Raw genomic sequence first — 24,884 nt, forward strand, 5'->3', positions numbered from 1 at the left:
TCTGTGTTGACAATGCTTAGATATTTGAGAGAGAGGGCTGAAATCTATATCTGCTATTGATTTCATGTAATGAAAATGATTCTGAACCACTTTTGTACTACAGAAAGCCTTCTTGGCATACAAAGTAGGCTATAAAATCTGTAAATTATTAAAAACAAACAAAAAATCCAGCCTGTTCAGTACGTGAAAGTTAACTTTATATTGGAGAGTTCACTTTGTTAATAGACTGCTGCTGCAGGAAAATCCCTGTTTTATTACAGTACACCAAACTGCTCTGTGCCACCTGGGGAAGCAGGGGGCAAGACAGGAGGGTCTGGTATCAGCTCAGCAAAGCTCAGCTCTTGGTGGCCTCTTAGAATCATTTAGTCTCTCAAGTTGGAAGGGATCCGTAATGATCACTGAGTCTAACTCCTGGGTCTACACGGACAACCCAAAAATCTGACTGTATCTCTGAGAGTGTTGACCAGACACTTCTTGAACTCTGGCAGCTTGGGACCGTGCCCACTGCCCTGGGCAGCCTGTTCCATGCCTGCTGCACTCTGCTGAAGAACCTTTTCCTAACCCCCACCTGACCCTTCCCTCACACAGCTCCATGCCATTCCCTCCAGAGGAAGCAGGAGATCAGTGTTTGCCCCCCTACAGTGTCAGGAAATTTTATGGAGTACCTTTCAAAACTCAGAAACCTGAAGTCTTCTGGCTCTACTTCTGGAATTTACACTGTGTGGTGGCACATGGCGTTGTCTCTGGGATACGCTTATTCATGTCAGACAGCTCTTTCCTAAATAGCTGCTACTTCCTAAGACTACACAGCTCAGTGCAAAGGTGCTAAAGTGCCCTTTTTTGTTAAGAAGGAAGAGAATTCAACAGCACATCAGTGAATTATGAAAAGCGATACCACAATCCTAGTGTTTAGGTAGAACTTGCATACACTGATACATCCAGGCTATGCATATGTGTAATGTATTCACTCGTATATTTGTGTTTTCACAAGTTCTGATTTGCTCCAGATTGATTTCAGCAGTAAATGGTTTTTGAGTAATGGCAGGAGATAATGGTCAACACAACAGCTATTTCCAGGGCTGCACATCTCTTCGGGCTGTGCAGAGAAAGACACGTAACCCTGACCTCTCTGTCCCTGTGGGATGGGTCCTCTCTACCAGGTGTGCTCCTTGTCCCGGAAGCTTTAATTGGCTTTCTGGATCACCTCAAACACCAGAGGCTTGTGGCATGTTAGATCACACACCCTCAAGCAAAACGTTACAAAGATATAACTTGAGGCTTCTGCAGGCTGATAATCAAATTGCTGAGTTCTCCCTCGTTTCTTGCTTAGTTTATGAATGATCTCTGCCCTAGTGACAATCCAGGATGAAACTAGAAAACGGAGCTGGGCTTTGTTCTGCCTTCTGGCACTCTGGTATTTTTGGCTATGAAGTCTTCCTTACCTTGATCTGTGCTCCGCTCTGGAGATTTCTCCAAGTGAAATAGCTGAGCTCTTGCACTCCCCACCCGATTTCTCTGGCGTACTGACATCGGCGAAGCAGTGGGGATGAGAAGCAGGAGGCCGGCCGCCACAAGTAGCCAGCATCACTGCTACCTTCTATTGCTGGAGATGTTGCTCCTATGTAGTGAGTGTGCTCAGGCCTCCTTGTTCTGTGATCACGTATACCATCTGGGCCTTGTAAAGACAAAATAATTGTTCAGACTGTTTCTGTTTCTCACCCATTTCAGAATGGTTTATTTTCCTTTATCTTGCTTCTAGTGCAACAGTTATATAGTTGTTCCACTTCGAAGGTCTTTGTGCTTGTTGTTCCTTTTGTTAGAGTGTCTCCTGGAGTGGGGGTTAAGGATGTTTGTTTTTTCACTGGAATATTCCTTTTTCCTGCCCTAAGAACATGACTGTTGAAAAAGGGGCATGGCATGGATCAAAATTAGCCATCTGCTTCTGGTAAAAAGCAACTTTTTGTTATTTTCAATTAGATTTCTCTTTTGCATATGCAAACATTCAGAAAATGATCACACGTTGGAAGATATGAATTTAAAATGGCTTTAGCTGACTAAATTAAGTCACGGCAGGCTTTCTAATCCAGAATTAAAGTACCTTTAATTCATTATAATTGACTTCATTGTCAAGTTAAAGTGTCATTGAGCACAAAGTCACTTTAAATAATGAAGTGCAGTGATTTTTAAGTGATATTTTTCAGGTCATTCAGAGATGTGCCTACAAGGAGATATAGTGTAGAATTAAGAAAGGGTCTGAATTTATAGAGCGAAATGCTGTTCCAGCTGGGAAGGTGCAAATCCAAAAGGTACAATACAAGAATAGCTAATCAAACCCATACTCCACGTTCTTGGCCTCCAGCTCCTTTCAGTACTTACTGAAAGTAAGTGAACTTACAAGCAGGAGAGGGAACTACTTGTTACACCATTTGATAGTGATAGGATGAGGGGGAATGGCTTCTAACTAAAAAAGGGGAGAATTAGGTTAGATGTTAGGAAGAAATCTTTACTCAGAGGGTAAGGCCCTGGCACAGCTGCCCAGAGAAGTGGTGGGTGGCCCACCCCTGGCGGCACTCAGGGTCAGGCTGGATGGGGCCCTGGGCAGCCTGGTCTAGTGGGGGGCAGTCCTGCCCACGGCAGGGGCATGGAACTGGGCTTTGAGGTCCCTTACAACGTAAGCCATTCTATGACTATGATTCTATGATTCTAAATGGGACATTTGGCTGGAAGGCATCACAGCTCCGAGGCAGCCAGAGTACCTGAGTTTTCTTTGAAAACTGAGAAACAGGAGAGTGGACTCAAAGGCAGATCTGACCTCAGCATTTCATTGCCATTGAGGCTTGCCAGTAGCCTCCACAGCACAATTTCACAGCCCATAAAATGGAGGCAATTTTGCTCTTAACGAAGAGTGCTATGAACTTCATAAAATGCTGTTGTGAACTGTATTGACTAAATACAAACAAGTAAACCAAGTATTTAGAAAACAGCTTTTGCAACTCAGATAGCTGGAAACTTAACCCGAATGCAAGCTGTGTCTCTCAGCTGTGCAGACAGGGCACAAGAGAGTCATGGAAACTCATAAATCACCAAAATCCCTGTAGCATCAATTTACAGCCTGGGATTAGTATTGATATTTTTACTGCCCAAGCTGAAGGCTGTTATATCTTGTCAGCATATGAAGACAGTGTCTACTTTAATGGTTATTACAACACATTTTGATTATAGCTTCGAAAAAGTACCACAAATTTAGTATGATTCAGTTACAAAGACTGACTGAAGGGACAGTCTTGTTACCATTTCCACTACTGCCCCTATGAGGAGGACTTTGCAAGGATTTACCCACTAACCATCGTTCAGGAAACACCTCACACAGGCTTTCATCTGAGGAGCAAAAACCTGTTGTCCATTTGTGGGGAAAAAAAAAAAAAAACAACAAACCAACCCTAGAAATATCTAGAAATATTTAATGGCTACAGTGGAAGACAGCTCTTCAACCAGAGTTCCTTTTACACTAGAGGCTCATCCCTGAAACTTTGTCACAGAAAAAGATCATCGAGCACAGTGTGGTTTGGGCCACTGGAGAAACCACAAGCCACGTTTTTTGTTAAAAGGACAAACCACCAGAAGTGTGCTGACACAGTCTCCTGCTGGAGCAGCCACTGACAGTGCCAGACGATTTCATTGCTGGTAAAGAAATTGATTCCCTGCTGGTCTACTGATGTTTATGCTGCTGCATTAACTAATAAAGCTACGTCAATCCAATCTGAAGAAGAAAACATTCTGCTAACTATTGTAGGGGGCAGAAAATAAAAATAATGTTGCAAAACAAAGGGTGAGTTTCCACATGGAGTTTCCTCCCCACGCTGCTACTGGAAATGAAGCAAAATGGGAATTGAGAGGAACTCCTTTTGTGAAGTGTTTATTCCAGAATAGCTTCTATAATTATATGTTAATCCAGTTGAACTTTCAAGTACAGATAATACTTGACTCCTATTCCTAGGCAAGGGATTTGTTTCCAAGCCATATGTCTTCTCAGGATCCATATTAACTGAAAATAGATCACTATGTGCAGAGACAGTTGGAGCAAAGACCACACCAGCCCAATAAAAAGTCAGGTTAGTCTCCCAGTAAAGGCTGATGATTTTGTTTTGGCTGCATTATGTTACCAAGGAAGGGCACCTTTTAAAACCAGATTCCATCCAATTCAGCATGGAAACACATTTTAAGCGTGGATAGCCCACAAACTGTTTCCTTTAGCACCATGCCCATGTTTCCAGTGTTGTACAATCAGCACTAACCGTCTACAGAGGAAGTATCACCTGAATTTTCTTGTCTGGGTTGGCAGCTGATGTACAGTGTGGATCCACAGCCTCTGCATGGTGGAACTGTGCTAATTTGTAATGTTCTTCACCATTAGCCAAAGGCGACTGGGAAATTTTACTGTTTGTCTCACTGGTCCATTTCATGAGACAGCCCCAGTCTCACTGGCACAACTGCAGAGAGAGTGAATTGTTTCATAGGTGCAAAGATAACAAGAAGGAAACTCATAAATCTACTTTGCTGCTAGAGAAAATATAGCTTGCAACTATGTATGTCCTGATTTTTCCACTGGGTTTATAATTTTTTGCACCCATAGTGTGAGCTCTCATTTGACTGTACATTCCACTTTCTGGAGAAGAATATTCACTAATTTCTTGTATTATTATTTGTCCAGGCTTCAGAGGAAGCAGTGTCTTTGTGTAATCTGTAGAAATAGAATTGTAATTTACAGAGAGTTAAGTGGTCTCTCAGTGCTTTTGACTACGTGATTAATACTCTGCAAAGAATGCCTTCACGCTTGTCATGCAGAAAGCAGAGTTTAGACTTTCATTCTTCCTTGCAGAATAAGGGAAAGAGTAAACAAAGAATTCAATTAAGAATGTTCCTTTAATATGAACAAAAATGGAATATATCTGTCACTGGAAAAAAAAAAACCCTGGCCTGACTCCTGAGGGGCTGCCTCTCTGCAGTTTTGGCTTAGCAAAGGCATTTCAGCTGGCTATTCTCAATCAGATAAAGAGAGGCACTGCTGGCATCCTGTGTTCTGTGGAGACTGGAAGTCTCTCCAGTATGCTGCCTTGCTTCGTCCAGATGCACTGACTCTCTAGACATAGTGAAAGACATATTTATTTGATCAAGGTTTTGGAGAAAGCCGTGGTTATGTTCCCAGAGCAATGAATGAGGGAGAGAGGATGCTACGAACCATAGCCATTCAAATAACTCTGAGTCTAGTTTTCCTTTTGCTTCGTGGTTACTGCTGAAATATTAATTATAAGTTAGGGCATCAAATTTTATTATTTTGATGTAAATAAATAATCAGGTCACTCTTAGCAGTCTCATTTCCCAGCAACCACACGTACTAGTAGGGTTTTTTGAAAAATCACATAGAACCTGGTCATGGCTAAATGGGGAACTGCTGATTGAATTTATAAAACCCATTAAGGAATTGGTGTCCTCCCACTCCCTCAGCAACAACAGCACAATTCATCCTGCTGGCCAGGCAGTAACTTCCAGATGACAATGACTTGACCAGCTGAAGTTGGTGGTTAGGATTACCACTCCTGGCAGATCTAATTAACATATTTTGCGCAAGATTTCAGAGAAGCAAAAACTAGGAAAGTGGGTCAGAAACATCACCGTGTGATGAATGTCTTTAACGTGATCAGAACAGTATAAACATATACCCAGCATCACAAGTTGTGCTCAGTATTGCTCTGATTAGGTTTTTCAAATTAATTCCATGTGCGGATTTTCTTTTTCTGGAGCAAAGAGTTCCTGGTTCCAGTTTTGCTGGAACACTGCAACAGCTTTCCAGTATGAACAACTGCAGCTGGTGTTATCTTGGAACAGCCATTTCACGAATTCTTAATAAAAAGTAAAAGCGGGCCCAGGATGTGTGTCTATAGCAGAAGCTATTAATTTTCATGGGAGCTGAAGGTGCTTTCTGGTGTGCAGGAGCAGTTAGCAGCTCAGAAAGCAGAGCCCTAAGGCCAGCAATTCTCAGTCAAAGATAAAACAGGTCTCTGTTCCGTCTTGAAATGGATAAGCCAATTCCAGTGGAGTGCTAGATATTAATTTGTGAATGAGAAAATAATAAATATTGAAAGCTTAAGTTCTGTTACAGACCGTAATTTCAAACATTACTGCAAATGCAAATATGCCTCTCAGTCTTGTTTTATTCCCACTGTTTTCTTAAGGAGGTAGAGGCAGAGACTCGGAATCATGAACTGCTTTCCATCTCGCCTGCTAAGTGTATCTCTTCCTGAAAAGCACCAAATAGCAATAAGCAATTGGAGGTGAGCACTTGTTAGGGACAGCATAGGCAGCAGGGTGTCTGCCTCACACTTTTTAGGGCCTTTTTTTTGACCCCTTATAAAGCAAAAGAGAACAACCTCCGGGCTTGGTTAATCAGAGCCAGTGGCAAACACAGTGTGCACCTGTTTGGTGCAGGAGCTCACCCTCTGCGGAGTGTCCAGAGATCGGGACACGATGTGAGCCGCCAGCACTGGGCTGATGCCACGTGCCATTCATTTCTCCAACAGCTTCAGCTGCTCTGCCTGCCTACTCCTGTCTGCCCATCGCTCTGCACCAACTGTTTCTTAACCACACAGTAAATGTTTGTTTTTATCCCTGGTTATTTTTAACTTGCATCAGTTCCTTGATCTCATTTTTCATGTGGCCTCGGGGGAGGGAAGCAGTTGTGCCAAAACAAACAGTGCGAGATGTGAGCCGGGGGCAGGAGGTCAGGAGGGCTGAGGGCAGCGTCACCCCCAGGAGATCAGCGCCTGGAGCTGTGTTCTGCAGGTGCAGATGCTCCCCAGTGGAACTGCCCACCAGCATGGCACTAGAGCCAGCAGCAGAGCAAGGAGGTGTGGAAGGGCAGCCTAAGCCTTTCCATCTAATCACAAATTGCTCTCACTCTGCAGAGCATGCAACATCAGGCCCTTGTACTGTTGTGCTTCTACTTTAGCGCTTTCCTTCTATATATTAAGAAGACAGATATAATGAAGCATCTAAACCCCAGAACTATCATCTTAATAACACTGTTAGGTGTCTTCCAATGGTAAATATATCAGCAGAGCATACCTTAAGTAGCATTAAATTCTGCTTTTATTGTCTTAGCTTTTGCTACTAAATGTGATTCAGAGCTGGTGGCTGGAAGACAGCAGAAGTAAAAGCTAACTTTACTTTTCAGTCTCCTCATTCAAGCAGTTTTTTCAGGATTCTCTACAGTGCAAAGTCCTGTTAGATCAGGTTTATCTGATTTGTTTGATTTATCATCTGTGCTTCCTTCAGAATAGTGTTTCTGGGGCTATATGACAGTGACAAACCCCCTTTGACCTTTGGCATGCTGGAAGGGTCTGGAGACAAGACCTGAACCAATAGAAATTCTGTGATGTATCTGTGAAGGTATGTGAGGTTATTACTTCTGTAAAAATTAGATCATAACAAAAGAATAATATATTTTGTTGAAATCAGAAGAAAGAAACTCATAGACGCTACTGCAGAAATAAATTCTATTTTATCTTTAAGGAGTTAAGGTAATTTCTAAAAAGTTAATAATTTGATCTTTAAACCACTGGCAGTAAAACAGTAATCATAGCCCTATCTGGAATATTAGAGACTGGAGACGTAGATGCTTGTTTCTTTAACTTACAAGTCCTATAATGCGTGTGAATAATATGTTAATTTTGAACCAATCTGCTAACTTGTGAATTTGCAATAACATGCTTGTTCCATTACAAGCAAGAGAACATCATAAATAATCAGGTGCAGCTTGCTTTTCATTTTACAAGATATCACTGTCACTAATAGCAAGCTGTGCATTCTTGATTGGCGATTATGTTGGTACGATTAAGTTTCTTCTGGTGCTTTAAAAATAACCTTGGGTGTTACTCTCGTCACAGAATTGCCTGGCAGAGATCCCTCCCAGGAGCAATGCTGCTGTCACACGATGCTGCTGCAGCGTTGTTCAATTAAGGGCAGTCAGCAAGAAGAGTCCAAAGCACTCTCCATGATGAATTTCTCATGAAAAAATGCTTTCCCCAGGAAACATACACTCCTGAGAGAGAATAATCCACTATCCGCTGGGAGTAACAATTTTACTGTTAACTTCATGATATTAGTTAAAAAAAAAATAGAATATCTCTTTGATAGAATACTGGAGTATAATAAGATGCTCTGTTTGAAAGGATCTGTTAAAATGAGAAAAGGTTCTGAAAGTGGTTGATGTGAGTGTAGACCTGTGCCAGGCTATTACCCTTACCAGCTGAAAATTAATGGTAATCTGGAATCAGGGCAAGTGGTTTTGACTCTACTTTTTCAGGAAGCCTGAATACATTTTATTCTCTCCTACTCCCAGAAATGACCAGCTATCAAAGGCTATCAAATAATATTTGTTCTAAAGAAGGTGAATAGGAACAATCATAACATTTCATAGAGCAAAAACTAGAATTGAATTGCTAGAAATAGACTTAAAACATCAAAGGGGAATCTTTTTCATGGTTCATAGCCAAATTGAGTCACCTTTCGCTGCAAAGAGGCTGTAAAGCAAAAATTCTGAATGAGATTTCATAGCAATTTTGGAAAGGATATTAGATTCTGTATGTTCTTAATCTGACCCCAAACCGCAGTATGTATATTTCCGTGACTTATAACTCAATAGCAGAAGCTACTGCAGTGTGTAACTAAAGTATGGACTCATATATTCAGTGATGTTGAAATGTAGGTACTGTATTTTAATACAGTGTATGCCATCTAAATATTCTTTGTAGTATTTTAGCATTTATGGAAAAAGGAGAATATTGAAGTCATTTGTACAATTATAGTGATTAGAAGATACAAGTGCAATGAAATTCATTGGTCTCTAAATTTGTATTACTCAAAAAACATTGTTAGTGTGAATCAATGTGCAGATGACTGCTTTAATTGAAATGCAGGCTCCAAGACAAATTCAGATTCAGTTAATAAAGGTACTTTTTTTTTTTTTTTTTTTTCAGTCCAACCCTTTTGATTCTTGAGCCTGCTCTTTTGTACTGGTGCATTTGAAATTCAAATGGAGTTGTATCAGGAAGACATCTTGGAATTGCCACTAACCAGGACCAGTAGGGAATCCTGACTTGCTGTCAGCAGGAGGTTCTCATTCAGTCCCCCAGAACTGATCCGTGCTCCCTCATCCAGTGCTGTGAGAGTTTTTCATCAATATGCAGGTGCAGGGTACACTTCTTAAGTGATGAAAGAGAACTGCTGAGTGGAGCACAAAAGCTCCAAATGTAAAAAAGTCTCCAGTTCACATCACTGTCTCTGACTGTGCATGCGTGCATGTCTTGTGCATGATATGGTTGAAAAATACTTCAGTACTTGCTTGGTATGAGAAATGTAAACAGAGAAAGGAGGGGGGTTTCCCTCTGCAAGTCTCTAGGCATTCGACAATCCATGAGATGAAATAAAAACTGTGGTGCCAGTTAACAGACTTTTTTTTTTTTTTGGCACTTTCATCCTTCTTGTCCTTATTTCATCTACCTTATTCTCACTTATACCAGCATTGCCCTGTCCCTGCCGGAGCCCCCGGCATTGCTGCCTACCTGAGAACACCATCCTGCCCTCTGCCAGTGCATGGCACCTGCTGGTTCTGTGAGGGAGCGGGGCCTTGCTGCAGGCTCTCCCTGCCTGGGGAACACCACAGCTCCGCTGCACCATGACTGCTGCACTGATCACCGTGACAGTGGTCTGCTGTCCCCTCCAGCAGGTTCTGTGCATGGGCACATTGTGATGTATTGTCCCCTGGGTTCTACTGGGGCCTCTGGTGCTGCTCCTGGAGATGATTCCTGCATGTGTTCTCACATAGTTGACCTCAAGAAAGTCTGCCTCTGTCTTGCTAGGTGCAATAAATCTGCTGTAAACTGCTTGTTGACAAGTATAATGATGTATCATTAAGAAACAAGAGTTGTAAAGATCCTAGTTTTTAGGGATTTCTAGGAATTTTCTCTGAAATGATGGTAACACAGCTTGTGAATCTTAAGGATGTTCCACTTGATGAAAGTGGTCTCATGAGGACGTATTGGCCTTTCAACACTAGAGAAAAATCTTCTCTCTGATTCACTGAGTATTTTATTATTATTATTATTATTATTATTTGGTGATGGCAGAAGATACAGAGTAAGACTCCCAGACAAAAGCTATGCTGGTGCGCCTGCCAGAGCTGCCTTATTTTCTGCAGATACTCCAGCTGCTGATTCCATCTGCCGTCTCCTCTTTTTCTTTCATTTGTCAACACCTTAGGGCACAAGCCATTCCTGTGTGTGTGTGTGATCCCAAAGGACTGCTGTGGAATAAAACAAACCTTCAGTGCCACAGCAATATGTATAATATTTAAAATGCTCAGCAGAGATTTCTAATATGTTTCCAACCACATCTGAGCTGATAAAACTTTTAATTAACAAATAATCAAGGATAACAAAAAGTTCCTTAACATCCTAGTTGAACATACGAGGGCTGCTCTGAAAGTAACGCCTGTTATTTTATTATGTTGGCCTGTGATGTCAGAGGCAGATGTTGGTGTTATAGCAGTACAGGTTGAAGCTTCCCACCCATATCCTGTTATATTTCGTTGTTGTGTGACAGGTGGCAGCAGAGGAGCAATCTGACAAAATGGCATCTGACAGTGGAATTGCTTATGGAGAAAAGGTGTGTTGTTGAAATCTTTCATGTGGAAAAAGTGGCACCCATTGACATTCACTGATACTTGCTGAACGTTTCTGGAGACCAAACAGTGGCTGTGAGCACAGTGAGGGGTGAGTGGTGCATTCCAGAAGTGGCAACAGTGACAGTGGGTCACCTCCACTGCTGCATATTTTTATGAGCACAGCATGCAGGCTCTTGTTCATCACTGAAAAAAAATGCACAACTAATGGTGGTTACCATGTTGAAAAATAGTGCTTTGTAGCTGAGAATTTGATCTATCAAATAGTGTTCTTGTACTCTTTGTAGCTGTTGTAATTTCCATGGAAATAAATAGGATACATTACTTTCAGAGCAACCTATGTACATGACAGCTCTGATTTGTGTACCAACCGTCCCTAAAGGGCAGTGGAGAGTATCAAGGATTGTGGCTGGGGATGCTTGTCTGTGCATGATTATGGCAAATTCTGATGTTCTGAGTAAGCTGATGGACACTGGTCTCTGAATCACAACGGGTTTACTTGCTCAACTACATTTTGCTCCTGGCTCCTCCTCCTGATCCTCCAGCTGCTCCTCCCAGTCTGGTTTGGCTGCTCTCTCATTTTTGCAGCCTGCTCCCTTTCCTCACACCTCCTTCTCCTCTCTGCATCTGCCCTGCAGCTGGATGGCTTCAAGTTCTGTCATGCAAGGGTGGGAGCACAACAAAACCTCCACCCGATGAGTCCACAGCTTTGCTGTGTGCAGCCTCCTGTCAGCATCTGTGCTGATAGGTCCCAGTACTGTGTGACTTGGGGTTGATTTCATACTCCATCCAGCTCTTGTCTTTGTAGAATTAGAATCATTACAGTTGAAAAGACCACCCAGATCATCTAGTCCAACCATCAACCTGTCGCCACCCTAGCAGTAAACCATATCCCTCAGTGTGATATCTGCTCTTTTCTTAAAAACCTTCATGTACACTTTTAGCCATTTACAATGTCAGCGCAGATGAAGAGGTGTTGTACTTCCTCATGAGATGCTGTACTTTGGTAGGTGTGCTTAACCTGGTATTCATACAGGAAAAGAGAGTTTTTATTTTTCTTACATGCCTTTATGATAAACTTCTTTTGCAGTCAATGATGTGTGTACTTTTAGGAGACTAAAATCCTCTCTTCTAACTGACATAATTATATTTTGTATATAAAAACTAATAAGTGATGGAAAGGTGCAATACAGGAAAGCTTGAGTACTTTATGTTTGGTGGACTAAATATGGTTTCAAAATTTCTAGAAGTGACAAGGATGCAAATTCCGTTATAAAGACTGCACAGGGGCACTTGGTTTTGGAGCAGCAGCATGGCAAGTGTCAGGACTGCCTTGGGCTACACAGCCTCCCTGGTGGATATGCTGTTGAGGTGGAGGCAGGCCTCAGGGCAATGCAGACAATGAATATGTTAATTAGTTATTAGGACAAGGCTGAGCTTGGTTTAAAAAAAGACCCTGGAGATCTCTGGCAAGTCATTGTTTTAGTGGGCTGTGCTCCTCTATGAAGCATGCTTTGGTGAGCCGTGGCCAGGCTGGCTGCTCTCCATGGGCTCTCTCAGCAAGCTGCAGGGGGAGGCAGGAGGACTGACAGAACCCTGGTGCAGACAAACTGCAGCCACATTAATTATTGACTGTGTTAGTTGATGAGTTGTGCTGAATTGATCTGGTACAAGATAATGTGAATTAAAAGCTGCTTAAATATTTAATTCAGGGCTTTTTGGCTATGGCAGGGATTTGAATGAAAGATAACGTGTGATTCATGACTGGAATCAACTTCTCAATAAAGACAAGCTATTAGAATGAGAAGTACTATCTAAATGTAAATTATGATTTATTAGAGGAGAAATCTCCTGTGTGTAAAATTTTAATGGAAGATTAGAAAGCTTTCTAGATTAAATTATCTAAATATATGATAGACATTTTCATGTTATTAGTTCAATCTCCGTGTATGTGACTTAATAAAACCTTGTTGCGTCTGAAGGCGTGCATGAAGCACTGTAGGAAAGAAGCCAGGTGGGCTTCTTCAGGTTGCTCTGGCTATACTGCACTGACCCCCAGACTTTTCAGAAGGGCTTGGTAGCAACACTAACACTGAAGGCTGGCATGCCCTCTTGGTTGGCTGAGGTGCTGCAGCTCTGAGGAAATTCCTGCCTGGTTTCTCCCAGCCTCTCCACAGAGAGACGTCCTCAATGCAAAGCAGACCTGATCCTGAAGCAAAAATATTTTCTATTTCAGCTTTTAGGTCATACAGGCTTCAGTGAGAATAGCAGGCCCCTGCCTACTGCAGTTTTTGCCTCCCTTTCTATCTTGCTTCATTCCTCCATGTACCCAGAGAAGGCTTTGGCAGCTGAGGGTGTTAGCCTGATTTTTCTTACCCTTCAGAAAAGCTGTCCTCTGCTTAACATGTGCATTCCTTCCTCCAGAGCCATTTTCCTCCATGGGGTCTATGGGCTGGCCAGTGGCCAAACAGTAGGGTGAGCTGCATGAGAAGGCCTTGATCACAGACAGGCTGCCTTACAATTTTTTACTTGTATTCAAGATGCAGATGAATGTTATTAGAAAGGTTTTTACTTTGAATGTGCACAGCTTATCCGCATGCCCAAGCTTAGAGCTCAGTACTTATATAGTGCTTTTCATCCTCAAAAGGGCTTACAAGATTGAGTCCTCAGAAGAGTTCTGTGAGGTGGGTGTGCGCGTTTTGTAATATGATTCATAACAAGGAGGGATACGTGTCAGTGTCTTGTTCAAAGATACATTGTGTAGTGAGTGTTATAAAAGAAGAAAATCTTTACACTTCCCTGGGGTTCCTCTCTGATGTTCTGTCTGAAAATCACATGGTTTCACCATGGCAGCATATCTCTCCGTATGAAAGATGTGATTAGTGACATCAAAAATTAAAATGTATCTCAGGTTACAGTAGTACTAGATAAATATGCAGCATTTCTAAAAGTTGTGAGGCCAAATTTCCTACCGCACTCAGCTTCAATTAACACAGAAGAGCAAGGAGCCAAAGGACATCATCAAAGAGACCCAAGTTTGATGAAGGATCTGGAGCTGCTTCACGTCATACTTCTAAACAGAGGGAAATGATATTAGGAAGAGGGATAAAAATTTCTTGTCTTTTCAGTTGAAAGGACAAGGCAGGATTAATTTTTTTCCATGTGAACTGTAGGATTATAACTAAAGTAGGTACAGTAACAGAAACAGTCCCAGTGTGAACTCAGCTCTATCAAAAGTTTTTGTAATATTGCATCTCATCTAAGTGAGGGGGCTGGAATAAGCTATAGCTATGGCAGGCATTTTTATAATTTTGCCTTCTGTCTCAGTTGTTACTGGCATGACTACCTTGGCAAGCTTTACCTTGCACAGGTGAGTCAATAAATGTTTCAAATGTCATCCAGCAGACATGATCTGGCTAGGTATGAGATCGTATTGTGAGATGTGGTTCCTAAACTAGATCAGTGAGCTCTGGAAGAGGGTTTAATAATCAGCATTAGGGGTCTTTGCACCTTCAGTGAGCCTCAGAGGATAGGTATCTGGAGGAAATAGGTTTAGAAATCAGTAGTTGCCTTATCCCAGTAAGGAATTCTTAATAAGAGATGGAGTGGCACTTGTCCTGAATAAACAAGCAGGAGACTGTAAGAAGAAGGATCTGCTTTATAGACCTACGCTTCCTTCATGCTTTCTGGGCAAACAGACTGCGAATAGCCTTCAAGTTTACTTCAAGTCATAAGAAGGATGAATTAAAGCAAGCATTTATTTTAATACTGCTCCAGTTTCCCTCTTTTAATAATATAATTATGTCCAGTCAGAACAACACTCTGCATCTTCTCAGAAAGATGCTGAGAACTAGTTAATGAGCAACCTAGTGTGGCAGAGATGCTCACCTTCACCTGCTGCATACAGTAGAGTGGAGTAGTGGAAGGAAGTAAACTAGTCATGCTTTTTTAACCCCAAAAGGATCTTTTCCTTTTTTTTCAAGAGAATTCTGTATTCAGGTATTATCTCCCTCTTGCTGCTCTGGGAAGGGTATCTGGCCCCATAAATTACTCTGGAGAAGTGGGAAATGCAACTTATTTTCTGGTTTTCTAAACATTATGCGGTTTCAGATGAATTCATGGGAATGATGGGTAGAAAAGTCATGAGAATTGCTGTGTGATTAATTACAAGTTATCACTTTTTTATTGATTCCACATCAACAGCCTTTAGTGTTGGCTACCTTATTCTGCTTTATAATTGTTTAAATGAGTGCATCTGGGCCAATTAAGTGTTTTCATTTGCACTTAAGTGTTACAAATGCCTGATAGAGTTGGAAGACTCTATGATTTAAGCTTAAACATCTGGGGGACAGAGATGATCTACCAGGCCTATTCAGTAACTATATTGTTTTGATGACAAAATACATGTATGCTCATTGCGAAATCACTTGAGTTTTAAATTGCTTCCTTACTGCTATGCAGTGTTCTGGATGTGTCCAGCACTTCTATTCCTCTTTAAATCTCACCATAACAAAGAGTTACAAGCACTGTGGGTTGAGTTCACTTAACCTGTGGACCACTGCCTAACAGTTGCCTTCACATCTCCATCCACCTATAAATCCCTTTGTTATTTCCCACAAGACTGTCCTTTGAAGCATCAGGTTTGAAGCTCCCACAAAATGAGATGCAACTCAACTCCTGCATACATAGGTCTTTCAGGATCTAACTACAGTAGAGTAATACTTCTCCTTGCTTCAGCGTTGCCCTCCAAGTTAAAATTAGCTGAGTATCTGCACCATTACTTCTCGTTTCAAAAAATGTGTAATGGTACTGCTTGAAGGGCCCCTCTTTGCACTGAAGATGTGCTGATGTGTGTTTTAACCTATTGTATTTACATTGCCCAGGAGTATCAGCCGCTGTCTGGCTCACATTCACGTGGGGGGGGGGGGCGGGGGGGGGGTTGGATCCTTACTAAAAATGTATCAGTGAGGAGTGGAGGTTAAGAATGATAGGTAGTTCAAAGAAAGTCTCAGAAAGTCGATTTGCATGTAACAAAATATCTGTGTGAATACTTAAGTTCAGAAGCATTGGTATTATTTCTGAAGCGCAAGGGACCAAGACACAGTAATTAAAGATGAAATTTTCACTTGTACTTCATTTCTTTTCCTGCATGGCAAGAAGAATCTGCTTTATCCTGAATGCAAGAGTAATGCTAATGCTTCAGGCAAAATTATAAGCTACTTGCATCCATGGAACGAAGTTGCACAGCTAGCTTCAACCTGGGGACTTATCATTTCATGAGCTGTTGCGTTGCTAACAAGACACAGACGTTGCCGTTGGACAAACAGGGGCAAGATTGTTTTGCTGTTTGTTCTGCAGCCATTCCTAGCAGCACTGCTGAGCATGGCTTAGACAGATCTCTCTTTCTGGGAGGTTCAAACAGTATGGTATTTTTAGCTGGAGGTGAAAGGGGGCATACCCATCCTCTGTTGTAACATTATGGAAGTTCCCAGCAACCCCAACAGGAACCAGAGCCAGGGAGCAGATCCTGAGCTGTTTTAAACAGGCAGGAACTAGCTGATCTCCTTGAAATACGTGGGTTTTCATTAGCTGAGGACCTGGGCTCGTATGAAGCAGGAGAAAGGACCCACTTATGCCCTACCTCACATGGATGCGATTGTAAACACATTGGAACAGGTGGTTTCCAAACTCCACTCTGCAGCATTTTTAGAGGAGGACACTTCTGAGGTATGCCAAGACTTTCTCGTCCAAAGGACTAAATGCATTGTGCTGCCTCCATTCCAGCTAGCTGGAGCTGAAGGAAGAGAAACAAAAATTCACAAGGTAAATACACAAGGGTAATCTTTTCCTGGAAAAAAAAAATTCCCCATGAAAAAATCTTTAAGAGTTCACGTGTCTTTCAAAATGTACATCTTCCAAAACGTTCTTTTGGCTTCCCACATAAAAGTAATCTTCATCTCTACTACCTCTTTTGTACAATTGCTTCCCACATTTCAGTTTCTATTCTGACTTAAAAAACACATTTACGAGATATATTTGCTTGGGTGCAGATCTCCTGTTGTCAGCTTCCCCTACATGCAGCAAAAATGAGAGGGGCTTTTTATTTATTTATTTATTTTATAAATTTGTTCTGGAAATCAAAAGCAAAGTAAGTGGCAGGTTCCCATGTTTTTGCAGTAGTGGTATAAGAAGGTGATGGTGGATGTTCTGAGCAGAATCAGTTGTTACAGAAGAGCAAAGATGCTGTTTATCACATCTTGCAGCTGAGCATTTATAGAGTATTATCTTAACAAATGGAAAAGATAGTGAAATGTAACAAAATAACAGAAGGAAAGTAATTATTTATTTTAAATCTGTCTTAGAAACAGATCCTGGCAATACAAGTAGCTCTTTGTTTGAACTTCTGCCCCATGGTTAGCAACAAGTCACCTGTTCAGTGCTGCTTATTTTTGTCAGCTCCTTCATATCATTTTTTCCATGTTAATCATGGATTTCTTTCTTCAGAAGAATGTAGTACTTGGATTTGTCACTGTATTTGTACGGAGGTAGCTGGGAGTGGAAACAGGAATCTCCACAAGTTTTCTACAAAAAAGACTTGTAGAACGTCTTGATTTTCACCACTGACATTACTGATAAACATATTATTTAGAAAACAAACTTGATAACATAACTACATTTTGAACCCTTACCTTTCCATGGTTCAATACAAATGTTCTCGGTTAATGGTTGCAGCAGGGCACTCTACATACATGAGAGTAGGTATATTGTCATTATACTGTCAGGACTGATGAGGACAATTCCAGGATAAGTTTAGATTGCTTTAATAGCTTACCTCAGTGTTGATCTATCTCAAATGTGTTTTTTAGAATAAGGAAAAATTAAATTTTAATTGTTTTAGTCCAAGTACTAGATGGTTTCTTCTGGAAACAAAAAACAAAAAAGGAATATAAATTGTTGAAGTGTGATGTCACTGATTGTAAGTAACAAACATATTAACTTTTTTAGCTTTTACTGATCTTGAAGTTGATTCTATCCACTTAAATTGGTACCTAGTACTTGTCACATTGTGGTATAGGTGTGAATATGCTTTGCCAGGATATGTATGCACAGCTTAGAAACATTCACTTAAGCTCACACCCACACATCTCCATATGCTTTGAACAGATCTAAACGGTGACTGAAGGAAGAAGGCAGAACCACACAAACACACTACTTATCCAACAGTTATTAATTTTGAAGCAATGGAATAATTTATCAAGGTCATTAGAAAGCAATGGAATTGGAAATGCTTTTGTAATGAGTGCTGTTAGTATCATACTGGAGAATATTCCTGATGCAGCGTAGTGTGCTGCAGTAGGGAAGAGTGTGGCTGATTCCTATAGAACATGATGACAAAAGTAAAGAGGTGAAACATGAGGGGAATGCGGTATTTGGGGATTAGTTCCAAGAAGCAGTTCCAACACGAGCTCATTGAGCAGTACAGTATACAATGCTTGGTGGCTGACTGAGGAAAGGCAATATCTGGAATAATTAATCAATAATTCATGACAGAAAAATACTACCAGCCGTAAACTTAATTTAAAAAAAATAATGCCCTGCAGTAATGCCAAAAATTGTAAATATATGTGTTTTTTTTTTTTTTTGAAGAGTTAATATAGACCAAAAGCCAAACACATCAATCATACATAATAAAACCGATTGTCTTGAAAAAGATTTATGATAGTGAAAATTTGACAATCCGTGTAGAATCCTAACACTGAAGAAAAAAAAAAAAAAACACATTTGCAGTGAAAGGTCTTAATAATGGAGTTAACAAATTTTTCACTTATAAATATTTCACATCTTTGTGCAGGAATAAAATTCCTACTTCTGTTTCATTTTCCTTGCAGAGATTTAGATGTTTTATTAATCATTATGCATGATCTATTAGTGAACAGATTTAATTTTGTCAACTTTCTGTGTTTTATGAAAAGCAGTATCATTGGATATTAATGAGTAACTGGCTATCTGTTGTTCATACTTGAGCTAAATTCTTCCAAAGACTTGGCTGGCTTTGAATAAATAGTAATCCTGTCTAGATTGGCTTCCAGACAATTTCCCCTTTTCATACTCGAGCACAATCATGTAATGTTTACATTTTAGGAACTTCAAAAGATTATCTTAAACAACTCAATTACTGTTATTTAAGAAAGAATACATACGCATTTTCTTCCGGGAAATATATTGGTTTAAAAACAAAACACTGAAATGTAAGTTTGAACTCGATAATTTGTCCAGTGATGAAAACATTAGTAAGAATGAAGTATTTTGTCCTTATTTTGGTTGCTACTTAAATGTAATATTCGCAAAACATATGACACTGAACATATAATTCACAAGTGTGGTATAATAGATTTCAGCAGATGAAAATACTCCTAATCTTTTACAGTGAGGGTGATGAGGCACTGGAGCAGGTTACCTAGTGATGTGGTTGGTGCCCCAAACCTGGAGACTTTCAAGACCAGGCTGGATCAGGCCTTGGACAACCTGATGTAGCTGTGGCATCCCTGTGTTTTGCAGGGGAGTTGGACTAGATGGCCCTCAGAGGTCCCTTTGAACTCTGAGGATTCTATGACTCTATAATTCTAATCCTGCCTGCATTAGATTGTGGATGACTATTTGACTGGAGTTTAAACCTGCATCAATCAGTATGTGTCATCTGTCCCTGGTTTTAGTCTGTTACTTTTCTTACCATGCAGTGGGTACAATTCAAGAAACAAGATTTGCACCTATCTCTTCTTGTGGGCAGACTGTTCTCAAGCCTACCAGCAAGGAAGAACTGATTTATGACTATTGGTCATAGCATTAATATGAAACATCTTGATAATGACAGAAGATGCTACTTGGTTGTCAGAATATTTTACACAAGTGGAATTGTTACAACTGTTGTTCTTTTTACAGGATGAGAAGGTGAAGGGAAATCCTTAAGACCACTCTTCAAGTGGAGGAAGCAGGATAGAAGACTCATAATCATGTCCTAACAGCGCTTCCATGACTGAGAGATAATGGACACATCTGCATCATGATCAAAAGTATAGTGTGAGCCTATCTGAGCTTACTTCAGAAATTCAGGCTTGACCTCTGAGGGTTTATGCTAATGTATTTGGTGTTCATTCAGTATCTAGCATAGTGGTCCATGATCCATCACTGTGCTCCCAAGGTGCTCCTGCAAGACAGATTTCAGCCACCGTTCCCTTTGTATAGGTACCTTTACCTGTGAATCTGAAGAGAATGCTGTGTGGACTGTGAATTCCTGTCAGAAGACACGGTAAGTATTTGGACAGCTAATTCATGCAGGTCCCTGAGCTACCACTGCTAGTATTAAGCTCACTAGTTAAAGCCGCTTTAGATGAATGCAGCTACAGCAGAAGCTGAATGATAAATATTCCCAAATGTAACCAAACAAACTGGCAAACTCTGAATAAATATATGAAATACATCGTAGTAGTCACAAACTCTGCTTGTTACTCTCAAGAGGAATAAATTTTGTTTAGGGCCACAAACCAGGCCCTCTTTTACAGCATTTTGGATTTTATGCTACCTTACAAGCGCAAAAGGACAATAAAGCAATGGTAAATATTCAAAAATTACTTTACCGTGGACTGTGTTATCTCACTTATATCTTTCTATCCTACCCCTAAGGTCAGACATACAGGGTGGTTTTTACACACTGTGCTTGTGCACCGGTGACATCTGGATGAAAACGAGACATATAGCTATAGGATGTTGTAAAAAAAACGTCAGCCATTCTTTTCATGTTGTAAAAGACAATAACAAATGGAGTTGTCAATGGTAGTAATCCCATCCATGTATAAATCCCAGAAGACTAGAAACAGCGTTCTTGGAAATGTTGTCATCCCAAAAAATCCAAGCATAGAAGATAAAGCTGTTCAAAGGAGCTGGTCTTCCACCTGGTAGTAGAGATCAGTCATCCTTGACTTAAAATCCAATAAAATTGGATTCTACTTAGTCCAATAGGAATAGCTCTTGTTCTCAATGTCTAACATGAAGTGGTCCATCAGATGGACACCACAGTTCACCTTTGCATTCCAGCTACACAAACAGTTATGAAAGGAACTTCTTACGACTGCAGAGAAGCTGCCAGGAGAGAGCTGGGAAGCAGACAGGCAGTTCTGCTTACTGGAACTCATCTGTGTGAATTTGCTTTAGCTGCCATGCAATGTTCAGAAGATATAAGAAAATGACAGTTTACTCAGAGAAAGGAGATAAAAGGACATCCATGGGTTTGTATCCTCACTGATGGTACATACCTTACTGAAATTATAATGATGTGTGTACACATTTATATATTTACATATATATTATATGTATATTTAACTAAAAAGGAAATGCAAAATGAATGGCAGATCCTGATACATGTGTATTGTAAAACACTGATCTATTGAAGATAGAAAATGGGAAAGAGTGAATGTGAAGACTGCAGAAACTTATGTGACATTATAAATTGTAGTTCACCAACATTTGCATGAAAAGTAGGGCTTAGCCTGTATCTTAATGATTATTTGATTTCTTTTCCTATTTGGATGCAGGAACTACTAGAATATCAGCAAGAAAACTAAACATCATGCAGGACAGACCTGTATCCACCATACAGAACATAAAAAATGAGGAGCATCTGCATAATACAGTGTTGCTTACAGAAAGCTAAAGAAAGAGTAAGCAGGTACAACATGTTCTTAAATACTGTTGAGAAAGTGTTGAATGTATTTGAACATAATTTTCTAGCTTTCATTCCTTGTCATCTCTAACAAGTCTGTGGAATGTGATGGGCCTCTGACATAAACTGATAGCCATCAAGGTTTGTTACACTGATCAGAATGTAATCAGAGCACCCAAAATCATGTCAGCTGACGCTGAGTATCATGGTGAATCACAGGTACTCTGCTAACAGATAACACAACAGAAATTAATCACAGTGAAACACTTCACTTTATGCTGTTAAAGGTAATAGGTCTGGAATTAAAGCTAATTGCATATTAAAATGGAGTGGGTAGCTATGTTTTGATTTAGAGATAGGAACACGTCAGGCAAGCTCTTCTGTAACAGGAGATATTCAGTGCCCTGAAGTGATGGAGGAGAAGAGCCCAGGAGAGCATTCCTTGCATTCCTGTGGCACTCAGCATATACATATGCCCCACAAAAAAAGGAAATCTTAGCACTCTGAGTTTGGTAAGCTGAGCTTCAGAAAAGCTGGCACTTTCATGTAGCTGCAGGCTTGATTAATTTGAAGAAATGATACTCTCTGATGATGAATATGAGGAATATTTAAAACTGTAATTTTTTTTTTCTTCAGGGCAAAGGGCATTATATTTTCAATCTGCTAGTTAAAAAATGAATTCCTGTAAGAACTACTACTAAGCAACCACTAGCAAGATATAGCTGGGATGTGGAGCTCTGTCTATTTGTGTCCTGTGGTCTGCCCAGAATGATCAGTATTAGCTGCAAAAATATTTTGCTGACATGTATGAGTAGGATTAGCCTGAAGAGTTATCTTTGTTGATGAACTAAATGAACAGTTTCAAGAGGTTTAGAAGAATACTGTTTGAAGACACGGCCAGTAAGAGGGTAATCTGTGTCTAAAAGCTTAAGATTTTGTCTCCTGAGACCAGAGGTGTATGTTATGTAAGAAAAAAAAATCTTCATACCAATGCCCATAAATTTTCACAAATAAATAAAAATAAACGTTACAAGACCTTACTTATGATCCAATGTAAATCTGTATCAGTGAGTGAAAATCAATTCAATCAGATTTTTCAATCAGTATTTCAATCAGTAATATTTCAATTAGTATTATTTACATTGCGTGATACTTATCAGTGAAAGGTAGACATTGTTTATGAAAGCAAACACAGGAATAGTTTTACATTGTCACTAATGACACCTTAATAGGAGTTCCATGCTTAGTGTTGCTGGGATGCTTTTGTGACATGTTCATGCCAAGTAACAAACAGTACTAGCCATGCAACAAGATCACTGCCCTTTGCTGACCATGCTTAGGTGAGAGGAAAGGGCCGCTCGGCAGCCCCAAAAGGTGCTGGTTTGGTGCCACAGCACTCTCTTTCTTGGTTCCCTTCTCGCCTGTGCAGGGTGGTGGGTTGGTGGGGGTCAGTCATGGGAGGAATGGCAACAGGTGGCCTGGCCAAAGCTGCTGGCCACCCCATCCAGCTGGTGGGGCTTCAGCGCCCTGCTTGGAGGCCGTGTGTACCAGACGCCTCTCCCATGCTGTTGGCTCTTGTGCCGCACATCCCTCGGGACTATCAAGCTCTCCTTTTCAGGATTTCAGCCTCTCAAACGATGGACGTGGAGTCTTGGGGCTGGCTTCCCAGACTGGCTGGCGTGCAGCCGGGCTGAGCTCAGCCCTGCTTTGGCGTAAGCCAGCTCGGGCCCAGGCGCTGACCCTACCAGCTACACTCAGGCATTGCTTCTGCGATCACCCCGCTGCCTGGGACAGTCGGGATGTGGGTAGACCTGTCGGTGCCGGGAGCGGCTGCAGCGCAGGGCGAGCCGGGGCCGGCACCACGCACAAAGCACCGGGCGCGGAGGCGGCGGCCCCCCGCCGCCCGCGGCCCCCTGCGGTCCGCCCCGCCCCGCCCCGGCCGGCCCGCCCGCCTCGGCCCCGCCTCCCCGAGCCAGCAACTTCCCCGTCGCCGAGACGGGCGCGGAGCCCCTAGCAGCTCAGATGGGAGGCAACCGAGGTGCCCGTGGGGATGCGGCGGAGGGAGCCGGCGGGAGGCGCAGCGCCGGGTAGAGCGGGAGCGCGCAGCCGCCTCCGCCAGGCGCCCCCAGCCCGCCGGGCGCCCCCGCGCCTCCGGGGCTCGGCCGCGGCCTAATCCGGGCGGCGGCGCTGCTGAGCCGAAGTGCCGCCGGGGTCCCCGCGCCGCCTCCCTCCGCTCACCCCGGGCCGCAGCTCCAGGCCGCTGCCGGCCCTCCTCTCCTCTGCCGTCCCGCCCTTCCGAGCCGGGCGGGAGCGGCCGCCGCGCCGGCGGAGCGAGGCGCGATGGCGTCCTACGTGGATAACAGCTTCCGCCAGGCGGTGATGAAGAACCCGGCGGAGCGGAGCCCCCAGGTAGGCGGCCCCTTCCCTGCGCCCCGGGCGTGGAGGCGGGCGGGGGCCCCGCTACCGGGCGAGGGTGTCGGGGCGCGGGTCTGCTAGTTGGGGAGAGGAGCGGAGGGGAGAGGAGGGGCGACGCGAGGGCGTGCAACTTTCCTCTCGTTGCCCTGTTTGGGACTGGGGAGGGACGCGCCGCCCAGGGGGTGCTTCCGGCGGGACGGACGGCGCTGATGCTGAGCCCCATCGCGGGGCGCGTAGCCCGTCCCGGCGACGGGCGCTGCTGGGGCGCACGGGAGTGCCTCGGCTTAACGCGAGCTGGAAGACCAGCACCCCGGCGTGAGCTCCCACTGCTCCCGGACGGGTGCTGTTGCCAGCTGTCTGCGGGCTAATGAGCTTTGCGCTGATCCCCCATCGCCGTGCTCCGCGGCTAGCGGTGCGAGCGAGGAGTTACTTTGCTGCGAGTTACGGTGCCATCTGCCCTATTTTCCACAGGCTTTCCCCGCGCCCTGGGAGCCCGTTGCACTCTGGTTTTTAGGAAGCGATGTTTTTGCTGATTATTTTGGCAAGCCTCTGATTGGCTGGCAATGGTTTCAAATTGGGGGCAAAGAGGAAACCTTAACTTTCAGCCTGCACCCATAAGTCATTCCTCTTGCTAGAGAGACGTCATTGTGGTCATGTTATTTTTATCCCTGTGCTGGTAGAGTATGTGTGAGGAAACAAAAGCTTCCATGGAAAAACACACCGGCTGCACGGGCATTGCGTTAACCTGTCTTTACACATCTTCTAGTCTCCCTGTTATTTTTTTTAACCTACTTCTGGAATGTGTTTTTTTTTTGGAGCTCAAGTTGTTCCTTTGTCCTTGACTGACCTTTCCTTTCGCTCGGTGCAGGAGCGATCCCTTGGCACCCGCTGGAAGTGCAGTGTTCTGGCAGCTGAGCCCCCGCGCTGGGACAGTTCCAGGGTGGGAGCCTTGGTGTGGTGTTCACCCTTGGTGTGATTGTGGAGTGGTGGCCGGCTGCTGGTGGGGAGTGACAC

At 42.5% G+C, this 24,884-nt stretch overlaps 2 protein-coding genes and 1 long non-coding RNA gene across 13 annotated transcripts in view; 2 read left to right on the top strand and 1 right to left on the bottom strand.

Moving 5' to 3' along the window:
* The window catches only part of C4orf45 (C4orf45 homolog), a 42,227-nt gene extending 32,465 nt beyond the window's left edge, over positions 1-9,762 (bottom strand). Inside the window, exons 1-2 of the mRNA XM_001233137.7 lie at positions 9,621-9,762; positions 1,443-1,675 (exon numbers count right to left, since the gene is read on the bottom strand). Of these exons, the coding sequence (XP_001233138.7) occupies positions 1,443-1,675; positions 9,621-9,735 (348 nt within the window). The 5' untranslated portion in view covers positions 9,736-9,762. The remainder of the gene's footprint in view (positions 1-1,442; positions 1,676-9,620) is intronic.
* LOC121110656 lies at positions 2,533-23,307 on the top strand. The gene is made up of 3 exons (XR_005859561.1): positions 2,533-9,245; positions 10,660-10,829; positions 19,679-23,307. It is a non-coding gene; the product is annotated as an uncharacterized LOC121110656 (long non-coding RNA).
* A 445-nt stretch (positions 23,308-23,752) lies between these two features.
* The window catches only part of RAPGEF2 (Rap guanine nucleotide exchange factor 2), a 174,424-nt gene continuing 173,292 nt past the window's right edge, over positions 23,753-24,884 (top strand). For all 11 annotated transcript variants that reach the window (XM_046940691.1, XM_046940692.1, XM_004940909.5 and 8 more), the window contains exon 1: positions 23,753-23,864. Coding sequence is in view for 9 of the 11 variants with exons in the window: in XM_004940909.5 (XP_004940966.3) it covers positions 23,796-23,864 (69 nt within the window). In the remaining 2 variants the exon portion in view is untranslated. The remainder of the gene's footprint in view (positions 23,865-24,884) is intronic.

The sequence above is a fragment of the Gallus gallus genome, chromosome 4 (genome assembly GCF_016699485.2).
Source record: "Gallus gallus isolate bGalGal1 chromosome 4, bGalGal1.mat.broiler.GRCg7b, whole genome shotgun sequence".
Classification (NCBI taxonomy): Eukaryota; Metazoa; Chordata; class Aves; order Galliformes; family Phasianidae; genus Gallus; species Gallus gallus.